Genomic DNA, 22,548 nt, shown 5'->3' on the forward strand with positions numbered 1-22,548 from the left:
TATTATACTGTGAAGTCAACAAATACAAACTGATAATTCACATAGCTGTTATACCTGATGGAAGCGCTATACCGACTCAGTAACCACGAATGAGGTGACTTGGTCCTTGGGAAGAAACTGTCGGGGAGCAGCAGGCCTTGAAGGTTTTGTGAAGCCCTTGGCCTGCCTGCTAATTGCTTTCTAAGAACTGTGGACAGCTGGCTGTTCCTGGGCAAGAACATCACACCAGTTTTCTGGTAATTACACTCATCTTGCAGTGAGGCAATTTTGTGTCTTTTTTTTTTTTTTTACATAGGTGGCTCACATGACCAAAAGTCAAATCTCTCTTCAGGACACTGCATTTATTGGGCCAGGACTTCTGTTTTTGGACCAGTACTTCAACAGCTTTGTTGATGAATACATTGTTCTATGGATAGCACTGGCAAGCATTTTGTTTTATAGTTTTCATTTGGAGCATACTTAAAGGAACTGTCCCTGTCATTCTGCTCTGCCTTGCTCAAATTTCAGCTGTCACTGTGCAGGGAGTGCCAGGATACCATATAAAGGTGTATTTTGGCAGCTGACTGGTTTTCGTTCCTTGGAACAGAGAAGTGAAAATAGATTTACAGATCTCTCTTGTAACATGCTTTAGTTCAGGTGATTTGTTTAAATTTATTTTGGTAATTGCATACTAACACCCTTTGTTTATCAGACCTCAAGTGTTTAATGCTGTTTGGGTTTGGGGATTTTCTTATACAGACCACTCTATATGATCAAGTGCTTGTTAAAGTTGTCGCTTAGATAGGTTGCTTAACGCATAGATGAATTCATAGTAGAGAATTGTTTAAAAATGTTTTTTGACTGTTAAGGGTTCTTTTAACCTGTTCTGCTTTGTTCTTTTTAAGTTCATATCCTTGTTTGATATGCTGAGATATGCCACTGGTGTATGCCTGCAGATTGCTGCTCATCTTCATATACATGTCTTCAGAATTTCATCGAGCTCCTTAACAGGTTCAAAACCATAATGACTCATTAAATAGGTCAAGGATGAGAAGCAGTTAGGGGAATGTTGAATGAAGCAGCCTCTCTTTTGCGGGGAAGACAGACTAAGCTTCTCAAGAAAAGATTTTATGAGAAAGCTTACTCTAGCCCAGATGTTACCAGATGTTAGAATTACTAAAGTCATGCAGATTCTATTGTAATCAGTACTTTTGATCACAGAATGTATTTCCCTCTGTGTTCTACACTGCAGCTGTTACTTCACACTGTGAGTAGCACATTTGAAACTTGCCATTTCCTGTTAGGTAATCTTAATTCTCTACTTCTGGTTTGTTGATTACGTAGAGTGCAAACCAAGGTGCTACCAGCCAGACTTTGTAGAGGAATTTCACTTTTCCCTAGACCAAGTGGGAACTACTGTGAAGTGGTAGTCCGGGGTGTCACTGTGTATAGGACTGTACTGCTGACTCGACAAATGAGGCATCTGTGAGGTCAAACTACTCGTTAATCTCTGTTCTAGTAAGATGGAGGAGGTATAGCTCAGGAAAAGGTAATAGACATTCTTACAGAATTTATCAGACACAAGATTAGAACAATCCAAGAAAGCACTGAATAGGAACTTTAAAACATTTAACTCTTAACATACTTCTCTGTGGCTAATGCCTATACTTGTATCATGTTACTTAGGTACAAATTGTTTCTCCATGGAGCCATCAGAATAACATGGATTGAAGAGACTTCCGAACGCTTGCCATCTCCTGCTGTTGCTGTCACAAGAAAAGGAGATAAAACTGAACAAATGCCATATCAACAGGATTCCTTTGATTCATTAAATGAATGTCAAACTACTTTTTAATAGAATGTTCTATTTTTGCATTTAATGAACTTCTTCATACATGTGAAACTTACAGTGTCCATCATAATTTTCTTCTGTAACATGGTCATTTCTTTGCGAAGTTCACTTTGTGCACCAGCTAGAAGACTTTCATTGCTCTTCTCCAGCTCTTCCATACTCTGAAGTTAACAATAATCTTAATTCAGAACTGTTCAATGTCAATGGGTTAATTTAAAACAAACAAACCGTTATGCAGACTACAATTTAATTTATATAGCAGCAGCAGCAGTCACTGATAATTGACAAGTTTTGTCACAAACTTGACAGATAAATCATACAGGACTTCGCACTGCAGTCCACATTCCTGTTTAAACACTGTGGACCCTGTGAAGGAAACCGTTCTCTCCAGTCAGCATCTGTGAGGTCTCAGCTAGTAATCCTGCATTTTAGTAAAGATAGGAGTTCTATAAGAATAACCAGACATCTGTCAGGAATTACAGCGGTTTAGCACTGTGACAATCTTGAGAGACTTGAAGTAAGGACTATACAACCCATTAAATTTCCTTCTCTTTGCACACTTCTCCCTAAATACACCAAGTAAAACTTGCTGGTTATCTTCCCTTTTGTAAATACAACTATGCCTAACTCCATATATACATGTGTAGTTGCATTTTCCTTGACTTACATTTAGTTAAGCTTATTTGAGGTTTGATTTCTACCTTTTCATCGTCTTTGAGGAAAAAAGAAAAGTAATGCTCAATCTTCTGTTCGATCTTTCATCTTTGATGAAGACATTTTTGACATTTTGGTACAGTTATTATTTATTAATGCTTCTGCAATACCCTCTGTAAATTTTGACTATCTCAAACTAAGAGATGCTGTATTTCAGATTTATTTTTCAAAGTTTCCAGACTAAAAAAATAAATAAATAAACCAAACATATCATAACTAACTGAAATTGCAAAACCACACCAGTTAGGAAATTCCTTGAACAGAAATTGAGGATTGTTACTCTGCTCTGTACTGGTGAGACCACACCTGGAGTGTTGGGTCCAGGTTGCAGACTGCTCAGTACAAGAAACATGGACATACTGGATAGAGCCCAACAAAGGGCCAGGAAGATGATTAAGGGATGGGAGGGTTTCTCTTGTAAGAAAAGGCTGAGAGAGCTGGGACTTTTCACCCTGGAGTAGAGAAGGCTCAGTGGGGATCTTATCTATATACATAAATACCTGAAGGAAGGCAGGCCTGCAAAGATCAATCATACCAGAGGCAGTGGGCACAAAGGGAAAATACAGGAGGTTCCCTCTGAATAGCAGGGAACACTTTTTCGCTGTGAGTGTGACCAAGCACTGAACAGGCTGCCCAGAGAGGCTGTGGAGTCTCCATCTTTTGAGATACTCAAAAGCCATCTGGACATAAGTCCTGGGCAGTTACCACCTGCTGCCTGGAGCAGGCAATGTCCAGAGGCCCTTCCAACCTCAGCCCTCCAGTGATTCTGTGGTACTGTGCTGCTATATTCATTACAAAACCAGTTGTTAGGGTACTTCCACTTTACTCACAGCTTGGGTTTATAATACTGTACTTATCAAAATAGTGGGGGAAGGAAATTCTAGAAATAGTGTGTTTTGTTCTTAGTGTAAAAGGACAGAAGAAAACTTTTTGTTTTCCAAAAAACCCAAACTTTTGAGTAGTTGTACCCATAATCATTTTTTGTTTGCTGCCTTATGTGTTAGCTACTCTGTTTAAAAAAAATCAAAACACACCGGAGTTGATCAGTATGAACCACATGTGTAAAATAAATTCTCTCTGTAAGCACTGCCCAAAACATGATGCTTGTAGGGACTTCCAGCAAATAGAAAAATTGTATGTAAAGCAACAGGAAAGTTAATCAGGACTGATTGATTACATAATGATCCAGCTGGGCCTATTTACAGCATAGATCATTATTTCCATAAGATTCTTCCTGTTGACATTTTAGGGAACACTTACTTTGAATAACAGGTCACAGAAAGGAAAACCCTTTCTAATGAGTGTTACTTAGGAAGAGATTAAGGGAGTTCTAACTGGGCAGTTTTAAGGGAATTAAAACTGATTTCCTTTAAGAGTCACTCTCCTTACACAAAGCAGCAATTGCTAGAAAGGTTAATGATGGAAAAAAATTAGGATCTAATTCCCACTGTGGGGGATGCACCTGCCAGTAGTAATAAAAGCAGTAAATTGCAGCCTAAGGTGTATTTTTAATAGCTTATCAAGTTCACTTTTTTAAATAAATACAGAAAAAATTAAGGAAATAATTAAGACAAAATCCTGATGATTTAACTGACTTATATAACCTCCAAACTGGTACAAAACTCTGTTCTGTTTAGAAGTTTGCTCTGAGGGTTATGGTTAAATATTTGAAATAAGTGGGCCAATAAGATCCCTGTGAGAATGCATTTCATTAAATCATTTATTAAACAGATGCAATGTGTGTGCATGTACAGAGAGAACAAGCCATGTTCTTAACAAATAAGGGAAAGATACCAACATGAATATTCATGCAAGGCTGTTACTTTCCTTAAATTAGCCTCAAATCTCTGTATTGCATATAAGGTGAATTAATACAGCTTTCTTAAGTGATATAAGAAGGATCAGGTGCCTTCTAAGAAGAAAAATTACTGTACCTTTAAGAATTGGTCATAGAGTTGCTTAATGGTTTTCAGTCTCTGACTCTGAACTATTCTTGTCTGTTGAAAAACTTTTTGTTGCTGACGGAACATATTCTGAAGCATAAGTAAAAGTAATCACATTAGTTAAGCAAAAGCGCTTGGATAGCAATGCTAATGTCATTTACTACAATCAGAAATTCGGTCTTCACTGGAAACGTGGGTCACACAATGCAGACCTTTGCTTAGGGATTTATCCATGTTCTTATTTAATAAAAGAAAGAATGAAGGTTGGATTAAGCCCTGAGTCACCTCCTGAGGTCCTTCCAACCTGAATTATTCCTACGAGGACTGCAATCCAACACAGCTCTCACAAGTATTCCAGGAAAACATGCTGCCTGGGGAAAAGCAAAACTTGCCGGTGTGTTGGGAGTAGAAATACAGCCACGTCATGTGCTAACATTCCATTGTACAGCTCTTATTGCCTTTCAGTGATCAGTATTCCCATACATTTATTTATATACAGACATATATTTAAGCAATGCATGCTAGAAGACAACTAACTACCTTACTCCTTTGTTCCTTGAACCCAGTGGGTGCACACAAACAGCACACATCTTTCTTCTCCGTAGTCTTGGCTTTTCTCAAGCCATATGCTGGCCTAGGGCATCACTTCTTGCCATTTACAAACTTGAATAAGTTTATAACTGTACCCCTCTTCACTTTAAAATATATCCCAAAACTTAAATATTTACTGTTTGAGAGCCACCAAACTTGAATGAAATTTTTTAATCAAGGCAAAAAATTGTACGTTTGTTTAAATAACATAAAAGTGGTTTTACATTTTCTTCAGTGTCTAAATAATATTCCCTCCTTGTGAAAATACCAAGAAACACATGCCATGCTGGAAACCCACCGCTAGTTTTTCTTCCTGCTCTTCTGCTTTCTGCACATCTACATCCCATTGCTGAAATAAAGTCAGGAACTGCTGGGAGAACTCATGATTGAGCTTCTGCCTATAAACAGACACTAGCTGTAAGTATGACAAATGCTACCAAGCAAACTTAAGGTTCAGCACACATATGGAGTAGAATAAAAGGAACTGTCATAGATTAAGAAACAAGCTGTTTTGACATCTGGCTCAAATACTGTATGTTTTGAAAAACTGAACACACATGCATAAACACACACACACACCCCCTCTGAGTGAACATGGATTATCCTCACATGAGCAGAACAGCTCCCATACACAAAGCTCAGGCTAAAAAAAATTTACAACTTTTCTTCCTAACAGTGCCGGGTTTTCTGAGATTTACTATGTTTTTCTAACCCAACTGCAGTTCTTAGTTTTAACATAAGATTATGATCTATCTCATTCACTAGTTCATGATGCTGTAGTCTCCCCATGTAAACTTAAGTTTTGTGAATACAAGTTTCAAATATTGATATATATATACACACATATATAAAACCAGTTATAAGTATTGCTGACTTTCAAGGCTTAGCTCTAATTTTTCGGTTTGCTTTACCTGTAGTATCAGATGTAGCAATTAACTACCGATCAAGAGGTGAGAGGAACTTTATGTAAGGTGAAAATTATTTTCTTTCTTAACCAGAATAGTATAAAAATTTCACTGAATATTTTTCAAGTTGAAACAGAAAATTCCAACTGAAGTAGAAAAAATAAAAACAGTGGTTTCAAAGACAAAAACAGAGGTAAACCAAAAGTAAAACCATCTCTTTTTAAGCACCTTGCTCTTCAAAATCTTGTTTCTCCATTCAAAAGAGAAAGCACTACGCTAAACCACTACTGTCAGTTTAAGCAAGTAGACAAAACTGGAGGCAGCAGAAACAAATCACCTGAGTGGGTATTCAACTAGTGGACACGCTACTTGCTATGTAACTGCAAGAATTGAACCAACTATCCATGCTTTGACACAAAAGAGAACTTGATTTCACACATTTGAAAAGCAAGGGTCAATATTACCTTTGTTCTTGCTGTGTTTTCCAAACATGTTCAATCTTCTGGTTACTGGTTTTGAGTGAGGCTTTTGTATACATTTCTAATCTTTTCCTCTTAGCTAAGAGAGCTTTGTTAATGTCAGCTGAAAATCAGAGTATTTAGAAATTAGCATACTGAGATACATGGAGCCTTTCATTAAATATGCTGATGAGTTACACTTTGGAGAAGTGAATGAGGTGTGTTCTAAGTGGAAAGAAGCCAATGTGATTTGGGCTCCTGGCTGCTGTGTTTAGAATGTCCCTCAACCGGCTGTTTGTTGGCACTGGTGTGAGTGCTGCTTCCCCAAAGTCTCCATATATCCTAACCGACACCCGGCCTCTGGAATCGCTACTACTCATTGCCAAGCCCCACCAACTACCCCAGCACCTGCTTTGAATGCCACCTCTCCCAGGAGCCACATCGAATAGGACCTACCGTGATGTGACTCAGCTTTAGGTTCTTTTATTCTGGGCAGGATGGTACTGGGTACCATGTCAGACCGCCTCTGAGAAGACACAGAGTCAACTGAAACCATCCAGCAGTTTGAACTCAGGGTAGCTGCAGTGCTTCTATTATGTACATTTAAATCTCTTCCTTATGCACAATCATGATGTGTTCCCCTAGTGATTATTATGGTCCAACATGCACTTCTAACATACAATTAATACAATAAGCACAACATGTATGCTTGAAACACTGGAAGCACCAGCCAGTCGGTTCTCACTGTGTCTCTTCATTCCATTTGAACATCCCACAGTCTGCAAATCCTCCATTCAAAGCTATAGATACCTTGCACAAACCTAACTCAGTACAGACATCTTCCTCTTTAATATATAACGGTGTATTAGTCACACCATCAAAATCCTCATTACTTTAGCTGCATGACTGCAGTGCCAGCTCAGTTTCCAGACCTTCAAGGAATTTAGTTCAGACACTTTTTAATTTCCTAGAAAATCACACGTTTCAGAGTAACATTCAAATTACTTTTAGATTTTAGAATTAAACGTAGTATGTGATTACTAACACTGTGAACATATGGAAGGAAGGAATGACTAAGTGTTCTTCCTACTGAAGAGAAACTGCATGCTTTTTGAAAAATACTCAATATAAGTTAGTACATTAGTTTAATTTACATTAGGAGATTTAACAAACAAGTCACACCATAAGGTTAACACAGCAATTTCTTTTCCTTCTCACTGCAGATTTCAAGAAACATCTGTCAAACCTCTCTAATTTGCAGAGGCAGCTGCTCCTTCTAATGCCAAACCTAATATTTTTTAGTAGACAGCATCCTCTCTCTGATCCATTCATTTTCCTTCCCTCTATCCTATTCTTGAGTATTCAATAACAAGCAACCTTGGCTTTGTAACACTGAAATCCTCCTCCTATCTAGATCGACAGATCTACAATAGCAGTCTCAAATGTACCTGAACAGCAAAAAGTCTTAATTCACAGATTAAGGAATTTCTTGAGCTCCTCTTCCAACTTGAGATTTACATGCAAGTAATAACTTTTCTTATCCATAAAGGAAAAGTATTAACCACCTATTGAGTATGTAATACTGGCATTAAGATGGTGTCCCTTCCTCTCATGGCTTTTTGATGCTTTGTTACACTGTGATGTGTTTCATAAATTCTCTACATGTAAAATGTGTTTTTTCTCTAAGCCGTCAGCTATCTAGAATTCAGCTGGAAATTTAAGTGTCAGTAAAGCCACCTGAGAATCTGATTGTGACTAAAACTAAGTCCCCCTGGGTGACATGCATAAATCTGTCCTGACTAGGCGGCTGGCATTACTCACCTTAATTCTTTAGCCCTTCTAGAAACTTGTACTGTCTTCCTGACTGCTGAAATTCTTTTTATACCGAGTTACTGTTCTCTAGATTTCTGGGGTGTGGAATACATACTACTTTATAGCTCATTCTGAATCACGGCTACAATCTACTTCCCAAATTCCCTGTCTAGAATTAGAACGATTTGTTCTATTTAGCTTCTCATATTAACATTCACATGCCCCTAATTTATCACTCAAGTCATGCAATCCCCAGTCTCTTCTAGGTCAATGCAACAAAAAAAAGAACAAAAGCTAACTCACATTATCCCTTTTCTCTACAACGGAATGACTACTGATTACACTTCATCTTAAAATTGGAATTGATAATCAAAAGCACTCATGCCTTTTTCTCTTTTTCCTTTGTAATTACCTACAAGAACACATCTCACTTTAAACACAGTTATTCCCCTGTCTTCTTTATCTTTGCTCTGCTTAAAGGTATTACAAATGTTTTTTTTTTCTGAAAACCATCTTTTTTTAGAAATGTTGAAAAATGCTACAAAGACTGGTCATTTTATGAAGATCTTGGAAGTTATTTTACACCAATTCTCCAATGTAAACATGAAATTGCTTTTTAATTATTAGAACGTAAACTTACCTCCAAATCTTTCCAGCATATTCTGTACTTCACCCCTGCAAAACAGTATTTAAGAATTTTTATTTGACCATTTCATGACTTTGGACCAAGGCTGTTTGTATATGCTTAAAACTAATTTTATTCACGTGCCTATTGCTTGTAAGCAGTGGCAGAACTGCTAGTGTTCTACAAGATAATAAATGACACTCTTTTCCTCCTCCTTCAAAAGCTCTCTTTTTTTAGACTAATTTGCTGGGATGTTTTTAAATTTACTAGAACCTATTAACTTCCTCCCCAGTGAAAAGCAGTATTAGGCATTTATGGGGTCCCGAGTGAGAAAGGATGATAAATAAAATTGATCATTCCCTGTACAAAAATAAAACACAAAAAGTATTTGGAACATTGAATGAAATAAGGTCCAACATGGTTAGGATGACTGGCACACTAAGAAAAATCCAAGACAAATAATATCAGGGTTGTTTTTACACCACTTTTAAGATGACACCAGTTTATAAGGCAGTGGTACAATAGCTAACAAGTCCAGAAAGGGAATTAAAAAAATGTTTCTCTTCTTTTTTTATCATCCTCTCCACAGGATATTACTTTCTTTTCTGAAGAGTGTGAGAAATACTCCTTCACTGGTAAAATATTAAAAAGGACAAAGTCTTCAAAGCAAAGATAATATTTTTATTATACAATTCAGCGCTGAATTGGATGCCCTTCTAAAAAAGGCATAAAGTCCTACAAAAACAGCGAGTATATATACTAGTTTTAAACAAAGAATATAAATCTCGTCAAGGCTGCTCATTATGTATTTTTTGACATATTCAACCATGTCCGGAGACTCCTGTCAGGTTATCGTTGCCAACTATATCTTGTTAGATAGTTAAGCATCCTGTCTGGATATCATCTACATATTATTTCTTGATACGTGACAGATTTATATGGCAAGATAATTAAACATGGACACCAGCTGCAGCAAAACTTATCAACTAATTCCCACAAGAGTAAAAACAAAAATGGTAAAAAAATTATCTTCAAATCTACAGCTATAATCTTGCTAAAAATTATGTCAACATACACTTTTTTACACCTTCTATTACATTTGAACTGCCCATAAATATATATTTCATAAAATTTGTAAAAAGAATTTATTACTCATGCAATAGTTATATCATTTAAAGTATCACTAATATCTTCAACTAAAATCTGAGGGAAAAAAAGGAAATCATAAGCAATTTATGACAAAACTTAAATCATGTTTAGAAAGAAACAAGAGTTTTAACAACTCACATAAATATATCCATTTTTTATGGATGCTCAAAAGCATCTAAAAATAAACCGCAGAATTATTTATTTTTAAATGTTACATTTTCTCTTTTTACCTACAACTACTGTATTGCCTGTGACCTTATTTATTTAATCAAATAATAATAAACAAAAAACAAACCAAGCAAACCAAGCATAATGAATAACTGAAATCGATTTCTGTTTCAGACTTGCTTATTTGGGGAAAGAAAATAAATCCTAGCCTTACCCCACATCATCCGAAACCACGTGAGTAGTTACCAAAGGTCTTTTCTTTCCATGCTTGTCCATTATTGGTGTTTCACCTTAATACAAATTTCAAAAATATTTACAAAAATATCTTCTATTTTAGGGGGATCATATGAACTATCAAACATGTAATTACTTTTCTGTAAGGCTGCTACTCTGAACCAACCAAAATTACACAATAGAAGTCTGGCTATCAGAAACATGACGCACCATGCTTTGTCAGACACTCGCTAACACATAAAGTGTCTTCATTTCCACTTACAGTCATAAATATTATCAACTTCAATTAAAAAAACATATTAGCACCTTCTTTAATATCTTCCTCTGATCCACTCAGCTCTTTTCTTTCCTCCTGAAAGTCATAAGCAGGTATGGCTTGATATTCCTGTGCTGGCTTAGCAGCCTTTCCTCCGTGCTTTCTTCCTGATGGTGCCATAATGAGATTTTCTTCCTACTGAAATGGTACGTTTCAGTTGTTATGTAACTTTTCCCACCATACTTTGAAGATAAGTATGTTTTCATGCTTACATTCACCTGTTATGGACACCCCTGTAACAGTCTCCGCAGGTAAGGATGTTCAAGCAGTCAAACGGTTTTAGTTTTGTGGTAATCCACAGGATTACTCATCAGTGCTGCTTTTAAGAACAGGATAAAAAAGATACTGGGGTAGTAGGAACATACTTGATTCTGCTGAATACTATGGAAGTAAATTATATGCTTCCTTAAGGAGCCTGCCTGCTCGGCTTCCATAATGATTATTATGGAGTTTGTCATATCCCACACTGCACTGCCCAACAGCTATGCCAAAATTCTATTTTACAAAACACAGAAACAATACATCATAAAGAACAAACTGGTTCTACAAACCATACCACACTAGACAGACAATTACACACACACATGGATCATTTTAAAAAAAAATGGGCAGCTTTCACTTTCTGAATTAGCTTTATTTTTAGCTATTATGCCTCTGCTTTCTATAATGAAACTAATGCAGTTTCTCTGTAAATGTTTTACAAATAGGCTGCCCTGTTAAAAAAAATAAGTAGCAATTCTAATTTTTGTATAGTCTATGTATTTTTATAAATAGTCAAGAAGCATGATATCTCTTTAAAAGGAAAAGAGCATAGTTGTAATCATTAAATGCATGACTGACAAAATAAAATCCTTATCACTTCATCAACAATAGAAATACTACTAAAAGCCAATAGGATGTAGCAAGTTCCTGAGTCCTTGCTGAAACTGATAGCAAGAGGTGTGAAGCATTAGAAGGGTCATATGACATATACTGTTAAAAGTCCTTCCAAAATTAACATGGAAACAATACAGGGAAAAAAAACATCAGCAGTAGTACCCAGTTTCCCAAACTGAGCAACATTTGACTCAGCAGTGGATAAATTTCTCATTCCAGGTGCAATTCAACTCACCTACAAAGGTCAATAAGTTTTCTACAAGCCAAGGCAAAGACAGATTTGAAAATTAACTTCACACATTGAAATTCAGAACTCCAGTAAAGACCTTTTGAGTTTCCTGGACTGTGAAGTCTCCCCAACATTAACAGCTGCCTTGCACACCTGAGTTTCCCATTTGTTTTTTGGTTTTTTTTTAATTACTTGTCCATAGCTAAGAAAATATGTTTTTAAAAAACAAATACAATGTGATCACACTAAGCTACTAACGAGGAATTCTGCTTTTTAATACCCAGCTTTTTCTGTGATTGATGCTCCTTTATAGAGTGTGAAGTAAAGATTTTTAAGACCTTACAAGTGTCTTTAAAAAAAAACAAACAAAACTTATTTAAATTATTAACTGGAAAATCAAGAAGTCTTGCATTAAAATTATCCTGAAATGAGAGAAAATTTTCAAGACTCATTCTGCTTTTCAGCTGCTGCGGCTGTTAAAAGTATGATTTAAGGAGGAAAGCACTGGTACGGCACCCGGTTGTGCAAGTCTATGTGCAGCCAAACAAAACTAAACTGCAGATACGAACAGGTTATTTACTTACATGTATTTTATCTCACACATGGGGACCTTCCTTTGTACTGAACATCAGCACACAAAGCGTAACTCCTTAGCTCCTCCAGACACTGCAAAGCAATCTTGCCACCTGACAACCTCACATAGCCTTCACCGACCCTGTGTAGCTTACCTGCTTTAGCCAATTCAGGAATCTTCGATCCCCAGTTCTGTTTTTCACAATTTTTCAGAGAAATTAACCTCCCTTGTTTTGTCACCCTGCCTAAAAACATATGAAATAAACCAACAGCTGTCAATCTCCTATGTGGGGCTTTTCACCACAAGGACCCACCCATTTCTACCTCAGAGCAGCAAGGGAGACATAGGGCCACACTAAACCACCACCTCAACAGGTTTCTGAGTGGGAAGCTAACAAGGTGCCAGAGGCTGAAGCAGCACCCCTGCATCCTAAGGCTGTTCTTTACTCTCCAACCAAAAACCTCTCATCCCTCTGCCCTGCTACAGGGCCCCTGTCAGAATCATAGAATAGTTTGGCTTGGAAGGGACCTTAAAGATCATCTAGTTCCAATCCCCCTGACACAGCCAGGGACACCTCCCACCAGATGAGGCTGCCCAAGGTCCCATCCAACCTGGCCTTCAACACCTCCAGGGATGGGGCACCCACAGCTTCCCTGGGCAGCCTAGTCCAGTGCCTCACCACTCTCATAGTAAAGAAATTCTTCCTTACGTCTAGTCTAAATCTGCCCCTCTCCAGTTTACACCCACTGCCCCTAGTCCTATCACTAGAAGCCTTTGCAAACAGTCCCTCCCCAGCTTTCTTGTAGCCCCTTCAGGTACAGGAAGATCTCCTCAGAGCCTTCTCTTCTCCAGGCTGAACAAGCCCAACTCTCTCAGCCTGTCCTTCTATGGGAGTTGCTCCAGCCCTCTGATCATCCCTGTAGCCCTCCTCTGGACCCATTCCAACAGCTCCATATCCTTCTTATGCTGAGGATTCCAGAACTGGACACAATACTCCAGATGGGGTTTCACAAAAGAGGAACAGAGGGTCAGAATCACCTGCCTCACCCTGCTGGCCACCTTCTTTTGATGGGAGCCCAGGACAGTCAGGGCTGTGAGCGCACACTGCCTGCTCATGTCGAGCTTCTCGCCCTCCAGCAACTTTCCCCTCTTTACCCCACAAAGCGAATGCCACAGGCATCACCTGCTCACACGGAGGGGACCCCACGGGGAAGAGGGCGCCTCACACAGGAGGCAAACACCACTTCACAGCGTCACAGAATGAATGGGGTCAGAACTAGATGGTCTTTAAGGTCCCTTCAAACCCAAACTATTCTATGATTCTGTGAATGACCTGAGCTGGAAGGGACCCACAAGGACCATCGGATCCAGCTCCTATCCCTGGACAGGACAACCCCAACACTCACACCATGTATCTGAGGGCATTGTCCCAACACTTCTGGAACACTGTCAGGCTTGGCACCGTGACCGCTTCCCCAGGGAGCTGCTCCAGTGCTCCACCACCCTCCGACTGAAGAACCTTTTCCTCATGTCCAACCCAACCCTCCCCTGGCACACCTTCCTGCCGTCCCCTCGGGTCCCACCAAGCTTCGCTGGACACTCCCTTCTCGCCTCGCCAGCACCGGATCCCTCAGGACGCCCCCGGCTCCCCGGAGCACACGCTGCCCCCTCGCCTCAGCGATTCCCGCCCCCGCGGAAAAGGCGGGAAACCGGGCGGGGCGCGTGTGGGACAACGCCGGGTGGGGGGTGGGGATGGGGGTGGGGTGGGGTGTGGAATCGCCTTTAAATCGATGGAAACAGGGACTATTTCTCCAGTCAAAATAATTCTACAAACTGCATACTATATGCTTCAGTTCTTTTCTACTTTTTCTACTGCTCTTATTGGATTTCCTGAGGTATTTTGTCCTTTATTTACAACAACCAAACAAAACTATAAATACATAAAAAAACCCTCCATCATTGTATCAATCGTCAGTCTTATTAACTTTAAATATTTCATAAGTCTTACCTGGTGCAAACTGCATGCTTTATGTTTCAGTTTTTTCTGCTTTTTCTACTGTTCTTACAGGATATTCTGAGGTATTTTTACTAAAAATGGCCAAATAGAAATATAAATAAATTAAAACCCCTTATCATTATATCAGTCTTCTCATAAACTTCAAGTATAACTGCTACCTGGTGCAAACGGCATACTTCATGTTTCAATTTTTTCTACTTTTTCTACTGTTCCCTCGGGGTTTTCTGTGGTATTTTACTCCTTACAACAGCCAAAATAAAAATAAATTAAAAACCCCCATAGTTATATCACTTTTCAGTCTTCTCATTAACTTCAAATATTTTGTAAGTGTTATCTGGTGCTATTTCCTTAACCAAGTTCAGGTTTTTGTCAGGTTCACACCTGCCCTGGCTCTGGTGGGGGTGACAATCAGCTTCTAACCCAGCAGCCCCCGGAGCGGTTTGACATTGGCAATGAAACCAGCAGTGGAGCGGGAGCGCAGGGTCCTGCTGCTGTTCAGCAGGGTCTGCAGAGCATCCAAGCCTTGCTCTGCCTCCCCCACCAGCCAGGAGTGGGGCAGGGGGACAAACAACCAGGATCACTAACCTGGACCTAGATAATTCATAGCATACAGCATCAGGCTCTGCCATAAAACCTGGAGGGTTGGTCCTTCAGAGGTGGCTGTTGCCAGGGAAGGGTGTGCTTTTGGCAGGTAGAGCATCTCAGTATTTCCCTTGGAGTCACTTGGTTGTGTTTCTTCCTCCCACTTCACTCGATTAAACTGTCTTTCTCAACCCACGCATTTCTTGCTTTTAGTTTTCCTACTCCTTCATCCACAGGGCAGGAGTGAGTGACTGGCTGCAAGTTGCCACCACACTACTGTTCATATATTCTCTTGCTTCTTTCCCCCAGGTACCATGCTAACAAAATTAAATGCTGATTTTCAGTGGATTCTTCTAGAAGCTTATGCTGAACCAAAACTATTTTGAACAGAACACCAAATATAAATTGAATATAACTTTGAATCTACCTAATAATAGTTTGAAGCGTAAGAAGCTATGAAATCTTTCTTCTTTTTCTTGAATTGTCAAATTGTCTGCTAGCCTGAAGTACTGTAGATGTAAACTATTTATCTTCTATGTTTCAGCATATTATTGCTAGCATGAAATATAGCCTTATTTAAAAGTTTGATTCTACTTTGAGAACTCATTCTTCAAATTAATATCACTACTGGTGGAAGTTTAAGGAGAAAATACGGACTTTGAACATAAGAATTTATAAGCACCATTCACTAATTTATCAAAATGGGCGAGTTGTGGTTTTCTTTAAAACAGAACAACAGACAAAACCTTTATTCATCAGTTTCAAAGCAAACCAAGTATCTCACCATACATATGCACGTACATTTTGTACATCATGTGATTACAAAAATTAATGCTTTTTTTGAATACTGCTAATACAATTAGCTGCAGATACACCACCAAAAAATTCTGCTTGAAAAACTCAGTATCCTTTCCCACATAATATTCAGATGTCTCAGCAAAATACAGGGCCAAACCCTGCTGAATTTTAAAACACCAAAGCTTCATGTCAGTACAAATATTGTTGTCTGAAGTGAAACACTGTTCCCATACACTGTTACATTACAACAGTTTGTTGTCCATTCATATAGAGAGGCACTTTTGCTTTTATATTTACAATGCTTGTAAAATACTATACCTTCAATCATTTTCATTTGATTACATACAGCCCTCTCTTTGTAATCAATTCAAGAAATAAAACCATTGTATTCTTTGGAATATAGTACACCAGATATAAAGTATCTTTCAAAGATATAAAGTATCTTTCAAATAAGCATTAGTTGTTCTTTTACTGTATATTTTCTTATTAGCATAAATTTCTTCCAAATCCCAATTAAATATTACATATGGGGAGTGAATTGTCACTGTGCTTTCGAGAATGTTAACATCAATAAATGTATACTAAATCTAAACGACAAGTTACACAATCTGCAATTCTCCCCGCAGGGCTAAAAAAATGCAGCAATGACAGAAATTTGCAAAATGCTTTGGAATACAAGATAAGGACCTGTTAAGCTGATCCCAAACAACTTTGCTTTCCAACATTTTATCTAGTTGGCAACATCCACTGCAATAAATGCAGCTACATTTCTTTAAGTAACCCTTTTTATAAAAAAGGATAGCATGGCCTTGAACTAACAGTTGTAAAGTAAGACCTGTTGAAAATTGCCTATGTAGACGTTTCCCATCAGTATGTTTCTTGTTGTTTTGCACTGTCACAGCTCCAGCAGCTTGTATATCATGACTAGTACTGTGGAGATTCCAACTGCAGATGCATGATTTTTTTCTTCATATCAATGTAGTTAAATGTCAAACCATAAAAGACACTTAAGACTTTAAACGCTTATCACATCTTGAGGTAGACTGATCTCCAAAGTAAAGCTCTTCTACACTTTGATTTGTTCATGACCAACTTCCTTTTGGATCCTTCTCCTTGGCAAAATCTTTCGTTTAAGTGCAATTAGCTGAGGAGAGAAAAAAAAAAATCAATATTTAGTTATCTTCTGGGCTAGAGGGGTATAGCTGGTCAGGCTTTCATCCAAGAAACTATAACATCTGTACCATCCATGGTAATTAAGTCAATACGGTCCTTTTTTTTTTCCCCACCGCATTGGAAGAAAGTTATTTACCCAAATTTACCTATAAGGCGTGCACATTTCCACTTGACTTCTCAATAACCAGAATACAAGCACAAAGTCAAAAGTGCAGAATGCCTATAATCTGATTACTTAAAAGTTAATTTATGTATTTAAATTAATATAACACCAAGCTACATTCAGTTTCTAAAAGATTCTATGAAGATCAACAGAAAGCTGGCATCTTAAAATGGTATTTATATGCCCTAGCTGTACTAGTGAGTTAAGTAACCCCTTCCAAAACCAAGTTACTTATGGAGGGCGAGTTTTCTAATATATACAAAAGGCTGAAAAACAAGGGAAAGATTCATGCAAAAGTTATAGATGGGAAGAAAATAATAATCAAAAGCCAACCTTTCAAGAATTATACACTCTTCATCAGACCACGGAAAGGGTTACTTAAGGCCCCAACCTGCAAAGAATTACCCAGATGATTTGTTCCATTGACTCCCTCTAAATTTAGCAGGATTAATCATGTTCAAGAAAGCCATTTTATGCTTGCAGAAGTGGAGGTTTTTTTTCCTTCAAGTTAGATTCAAAACCTATTGCATTCAATAGACATCTTTGCAATTACTTAGGGACACCATTTATATAAGACCTCTAAATACCTTAAGATCCTCTTCAGAATTAGAGTATTAATATTATTAATACTTTAATTTCCTTCCTGTTAATATTATGCTTTTTATGTTAAAAGACAAAAAATCTCAAAAACAATTACTGATTTTGAGCAACCAAATTCATCACACTGATGATGGACTTAAAGGTCACAAGGCACCTGAAAAAGGAATAGCATTCTCCTTCCCCATATGACTCTTTTCAAGGAAACTCAACAAGATGACTTAAAAATTGAGCCAACCTAATCATCAGTCATGTAATATTTTTACTTCCTTTATGAAGGAAAAATCCTAGCTACTCTTTGAAACCTATTTATTAAAACCAATTTTATGTTACCTTGAAGATACAACAATCTATTAGGTGTTGAGATTTGACAAGAAGATATTAATTTTACCTGTTCAGCAAAAAATGAGATGACTGTAAATACAATAAGTGTTACTAGAACACAGTGGGTCCAGAATTTGAGCTTGTCTCTATATGCCCTCCTACAAAGAAAGAAGGAAATAGAAAACCAGCTTCATATATTATAAACACAAACATAGAAAGAGTTTCCATAAACAAGCAAAGAAAGTTTTTTCCAGTACTTAAAAGTGTGGCTAGAATGTGGACAGAGGCTCTCTCTTCACAAAGAATCACATGGCGAAGACATGAGGCAACAGGTACAAGTTGGACTGGGAGAGGTTTTATCTTGATATCAGAAATTTTTTTCAGTGAGAACTATCTCTCACTGGAACAACCACCCCAGGGACATAGCAGAATTCCCACCGCTGGAGTTTTAAAAGACATGACTGGGCAGGGTGCTAGGTCATCTCATTTAAGGCTCCCTTTCATACAATACGTTGGACCAGATGGTCTTTCGAGGCCCCTTTCAACCCAGGTTATCCTATGATTCAGTCGAAAATTTTGATAAGCATGGATTTCCACCAGCACTTCAGCATGCTATAACCCACTGTGGTAGAAATCTGCTTTGGGTATAAACAAGTCAAAAAAGTATCCTCTTGAAGCTAACAAAATCTTGATGGATGTCCTAAAAAAGGGAGCCAACAATACATCTGCTCCTCCAGACCAAATTTCTACAGCTAACCACTGAAATGGGTTTGCCCCCTACTCTCCCTGCCACTGGTACAGCAGTGTAGCACTACAGTCCACACCTATTCTTGTCACCTACAATCCCCTTCTGGTTCCTTCAACAGTTCCTCTTATATTCTCTTTTGTTACTAACAGCTACTTCTCATAATCTGCTGATTAGCAACAAAATTTCTATACTAGTCTTCTTGACTCATTGTTATCACTGTGCCTGCCAACCTTTTGCTTTTATTCTTAAATCAGCTACCCCAGTTTCTGAAGGTATTATTGATAAAATAGCAAGAGGTAAATGCACAAAAATTTCACACATTACGTAAAAATGAGGCACACTTAATCTTTTCTGGTGATTATCCAGCTGACTATTGCTGTCTGACAGATTAAAAAAATAATTAAGTGAGAAATCTAACTGTTTATACTGCCCCTATATAACAGGCATTCCAAACAATGGGGTAGGTTTTTTTACATTTAAAGAAATCCATAACTCATTAATTACTTTAAAAAAAAAAAAAAAAAAAACAAAACAAAAAAACCCCAAAACATAAAAGAACTTTTTCTCTGAAGTACGTTAGAGCCAATCAATGAAATTTTAATGGCTTTGAGCACTGGAAAAACCTAAATCCTGGAAACCTCAAATTTTAGTCCATTCAAATATTTTCACATTATTTTCACTGTTAACTCCTTCATGACAGTGCTGGGGGAAAAAATGGTTTGTACCAAAATGTTCTATAATTTTATGCTATCACACTATAATAACTCAAAGAGAAATTGTGTAACATACCATTCTTGAAGTTCATGCATATGAAGAAAACGATTCCGATATTCTCTCGGAAGTTCAAATTGGGAAGGTATTGGAAACATTGATTCATAAAAATCCCTAAGCACTGCTTTCACTGTCTGAGCATCCTTATGATTGTGATCAATATTGTCATTTAGACAAACAAATTTCCTAGAAAACAAGAAGTCACCGTTATTCGTGAATAATACAGCAAAGGTATTGGCAAACAAAGAACACAAATGGAATCCTTTTGAACAAAATGGATATAGTATCTTTTTAAAATCAAAACGATATATTTGATAACTGCAATCTGTTTCCTTATTGTTGCATTATTTTTAATTGATTTTGCTTCACTTCTAAGAGCAGCAAGGCTGACAGTGAGCCAAAACCACTGAAGAATCCAAGGACAAGCCACATTTCTCTCTCTTCTATTCATATAATGCTGCCATCTAATGGGCATTAGTGAGCATTATCCTAGAGGCCACCACTGGATATGGACAGCAGGTTAGGCGGCCAGCGTTATGATTTGGCTAAGGGCTTTCATAGTTTTAAATACATTACCATGAGCAAACTATCTTAAATAACAATGACCTCCACCATAGGAGGTAAACATAATTATTAATATTTTACTGTGCATGCTACACTCTTCAAGGAAACTCAACATAAAAACTATAGAAGATTGTATATGAGAAGGCCAAGTTTGATCCCAAGCATTGAGTTACTGAGAACACTATGTAATATAAACTCTGTAGAACATGACTTGAATCAGAGACCCAAAGCTGAAGTCATATAATCAACCAAAATACAAACAACCACCATCTGGACAGAATTTATATGGAAAACACTGTGACCAAATTAGCATGCTCCCAATAATGCCTCTTGCAGAGAGTTATTTCTCATATAAGAAACACACAACTATTTACTGCAAATTACTGAAACTCAAGCAGCAGCTTGTGTACTTCACCACTATGTACCCTTGGCCTTTATGACCTAGAGCTTGACAACAAAAATTCCCTTTCCCACATACGGGCATGGCTATGTGCTTTATTTATATTGTGAGATACAACACCCTTACATTTTCCTCAGAGGGAGAAATTATATCTGGTGACATATGTCTTGTAATTGCTAACCTTTGTAAGTAAGTAGTTCCGTCAGCTGTATTCTCTATAGTATGGCGTGATCTTTCAAAGAGCAAAGTTCAGACTTCCTACATGAAGCTGGAAATAAGCAGAACTCTAGAGCTCGTGAATCAGCCTACAGAGGACATTACCACTTTTCTGCAGTATGTACTGAATCTGGCACAGTTGGTAACCTTGCTTTAGACAATTACGTGCAGGGGACAGTTATTTCAATTGCTATCTCTGAAAAGAACAAAATACACCTCTTCGAAGATAAGCAGACTATGCCTACACTATCAAGTAATACTATGCAAAGCAGCTGGTTATGGCAATCATGTGTCTGTCTACCCTATCAGCATTTTGGGAGCTTGCTCTGGACTATCCCTGACCTTGTCCCTTGGACTGGCAGTTCATTAGCCCTGGGAATGCAGTAGCTGCGCTCCTGGATTGTGTGTCCCTGTTTAGCTTCATCTGAAAGAGATGCAAATTTACAGACAGAGGCCGCTACACAGAGCAAACCAAAGCACTGCAAGTGGGAATGATGAGGATATTAACATGTTTCCAATGGGAAGACTGTTGTAATCCATCCAGAAGAAACCAAATCTGACTTTCCTTTAGATATTCCAGAATTATTGCCTAGACAATTAAGCTTCAATCTTCCTTAAGGATGTAAACCAAACATTTTAGCCAGATCAGTGAGTGAACAATACATTTAATTAGTCCCAAGAGAGGCACCGAATACCTATTTTTAGAGACTGACCATAATTATTACGTTTTATATGCAGGGAAGGCACAGCAAAGAGAAGGAAAAGGCATGACTATGTAGCTCTCCTTTGTTAACAAGATATGACTATAGTACCACACTATACTTCACAGAAATACAGCCCAAGCATTTGACTCAACCTCACTTCACGAGCCAGCCAACAATCTGGGACTACAATACAATACTTTATTGTTCCATTAGAGAGAAAAATCCAAAACGGTATGTATATATGGAGTCTCAGGCTGAGTCCACGATATCATGCCAGTGCATCATATAAAAATTAGGGAAGATTCAAGACAGATCAGCTCACCTGCCTCATCTTGCCTGCTGAGGTTCCTGAGACAACAGACTAGACACCCTTACTCAAAAGCATCCTCATCTAAGGATGCAATCACTCCACAGAACAGGCAGTTCCATTTTAAGTTGCTAGAAGTTCTCAGTCCATTAGGCATACTGATACCACAACCGACACAGCGTCAGGATCAAGTCTGACATCAGCAACCACCCTTCAAAATAAGAAGCCAGTGATTGCAAGCATGAACTTGAACACTAAAGGTGAGAAACTCATGTTACTGGCCTAACAGAAGGCTTAAAAATCATACCTACATTTCAAGAAAAAGTTCTAGCCAACAGATACAAAGAAATGGAGAAGGAAAGGGAAGTGGTGGGATGGATTAGGGAACTGCCCACTTTTCTTCTGAACCAGGTCATTGTGGGGACTGGAATGCAGGAGTTGTGTGGCCAAAGGGCACTCCTGTAAGGCTGAGCAATAGATATAAACCCCTGTCAGCTGCAAAATATCTGAAGAGTAGCATCCCCTTTTCTGAATGAATGACCTAGTAAGCAGTACAGTGCAAGAGGCACATGACAACCTCCTCTTATGCAAGTGGTGTAGCTTTACAGGCAGTGTAGATTACCCAGTAGCTCGCTGTGACCTGCAAGAAGAATTTTCATTTTCCTTGGCACAAGGTACCTGGTCCTACTTTCCTCTCTAATTTTCTGAAGACAGAAGCAAGAAGCAAGACAAGAGTGTGCAACAGGGAGGGGAGGGAGG

General features: G+C 38.2%; 3 protein-coding genes across 6 annotated transcripts in view; 1 reads left to right on the forward strand and 2 right to left on the reverse strand.

The window, feature by feature from the left end:
- Positions 1-1,839, forward strand: part of CHPT1 (choline phosphotransferase 1) — a 27,445-nt gene extending 25,606 nt beyond the window's left edge. For both annotated transcript variants that reach the window (XM_069859380.1, XM_069859390.1), the window contains 3 exons: positions 296-421; positions 885-990; positions 1,666-1,839. In XM_069859380.1, coding sequence (XP_069715481.1) covers positions 296-421; positions 885-990; positions 1,666-1,700 — 267 coding nt within the window. In that variant the 3' untranslated portion in view covers positions 1,701-1,839. The remainder of the gene's footprint in view (positions 1-295; positions 422-884; positions 991-1,665) is intronic.
- Positions 1,692-11,737, reverse strand: SYCP3 (synaptonemal complex protein 3). The gene is made up of 8 exons (XM_069859457.1): positions 10,737-11,737; positions 10,411-10,486; positions 8,895-8,929; positions 6,449-6,566; positions 5,378-5,477; positions 4,480-4,578; positions 1,888-1,992; positions 1,692-1,745 (listed from the first exon to the last, which is right to left on the reverse strand). Exons 1-8 carry the CDS (start codon positions 10,864-10,866, stop codon positions 1,692-1,694), a joined length of 717 nt encoding a protein of 238 aa, XP_069715558.1. The 5' UTR covers positions 10,867-11,737.
- A 4,021-nt stretch (positions 11,738-15,758) lies between these two features.
- Positions 15,759-22,548, reverse strand: part of GNPTAB (N-acetylglucosamine-1-phosphate transferase subunits alpha and beta) — a 43,340-nt gene continuing 36,550 nt past the window's right edge. The window contains exons 19-22 of one of the 3 annotated variants that reach the window (XM_069859325.1): positions 19,617-19,784; positions 18,147-18,237; positions 17,492-17,549; positions 15,759-16,966 (exon numbers count right to left, since the gene is read on the reverse strand). In XM_069859325.1, coding sequence (XP_069715426.1) covers positions 17,502-17,549; positions 18,147-18,237; positions 19,617-19,784 — 307 coding nt within the window. In that variant the 3' untranslated portion in view covers positions 15,759-16,966; positions 17,492-17,501. Of the gene's footprint in view, positions 16,967-17,491; positions 17,550-18,146; positions 18,238-19,616; positions 19,785-21,804; positions 22,001-22,548 lie in introns of those variants that run through there. The other 2 variants (XM_069859317.1, XR_011337625.1) reach the window with 2 other exon arrangements.

The sequence above is a fragment of the Phaenicophaeus curvirostris genome, chromosome 1 (genome assembly GCF_032191515.1).
Source record: "Phaenicophaeus curvirostris isolate KB17595 chromosome 1, BPBGC_Pcur_1.0, whole genome shotgun sequence".
In the NCBI taxonomy this organism is placed as follows: domain Eukaryota; kingdom Metazoa; phylum Chordata; class Aves; order Cuculiformes; family Cuculidae; genus Phaenicophaeus; species Phaenicophaeus curvirostris.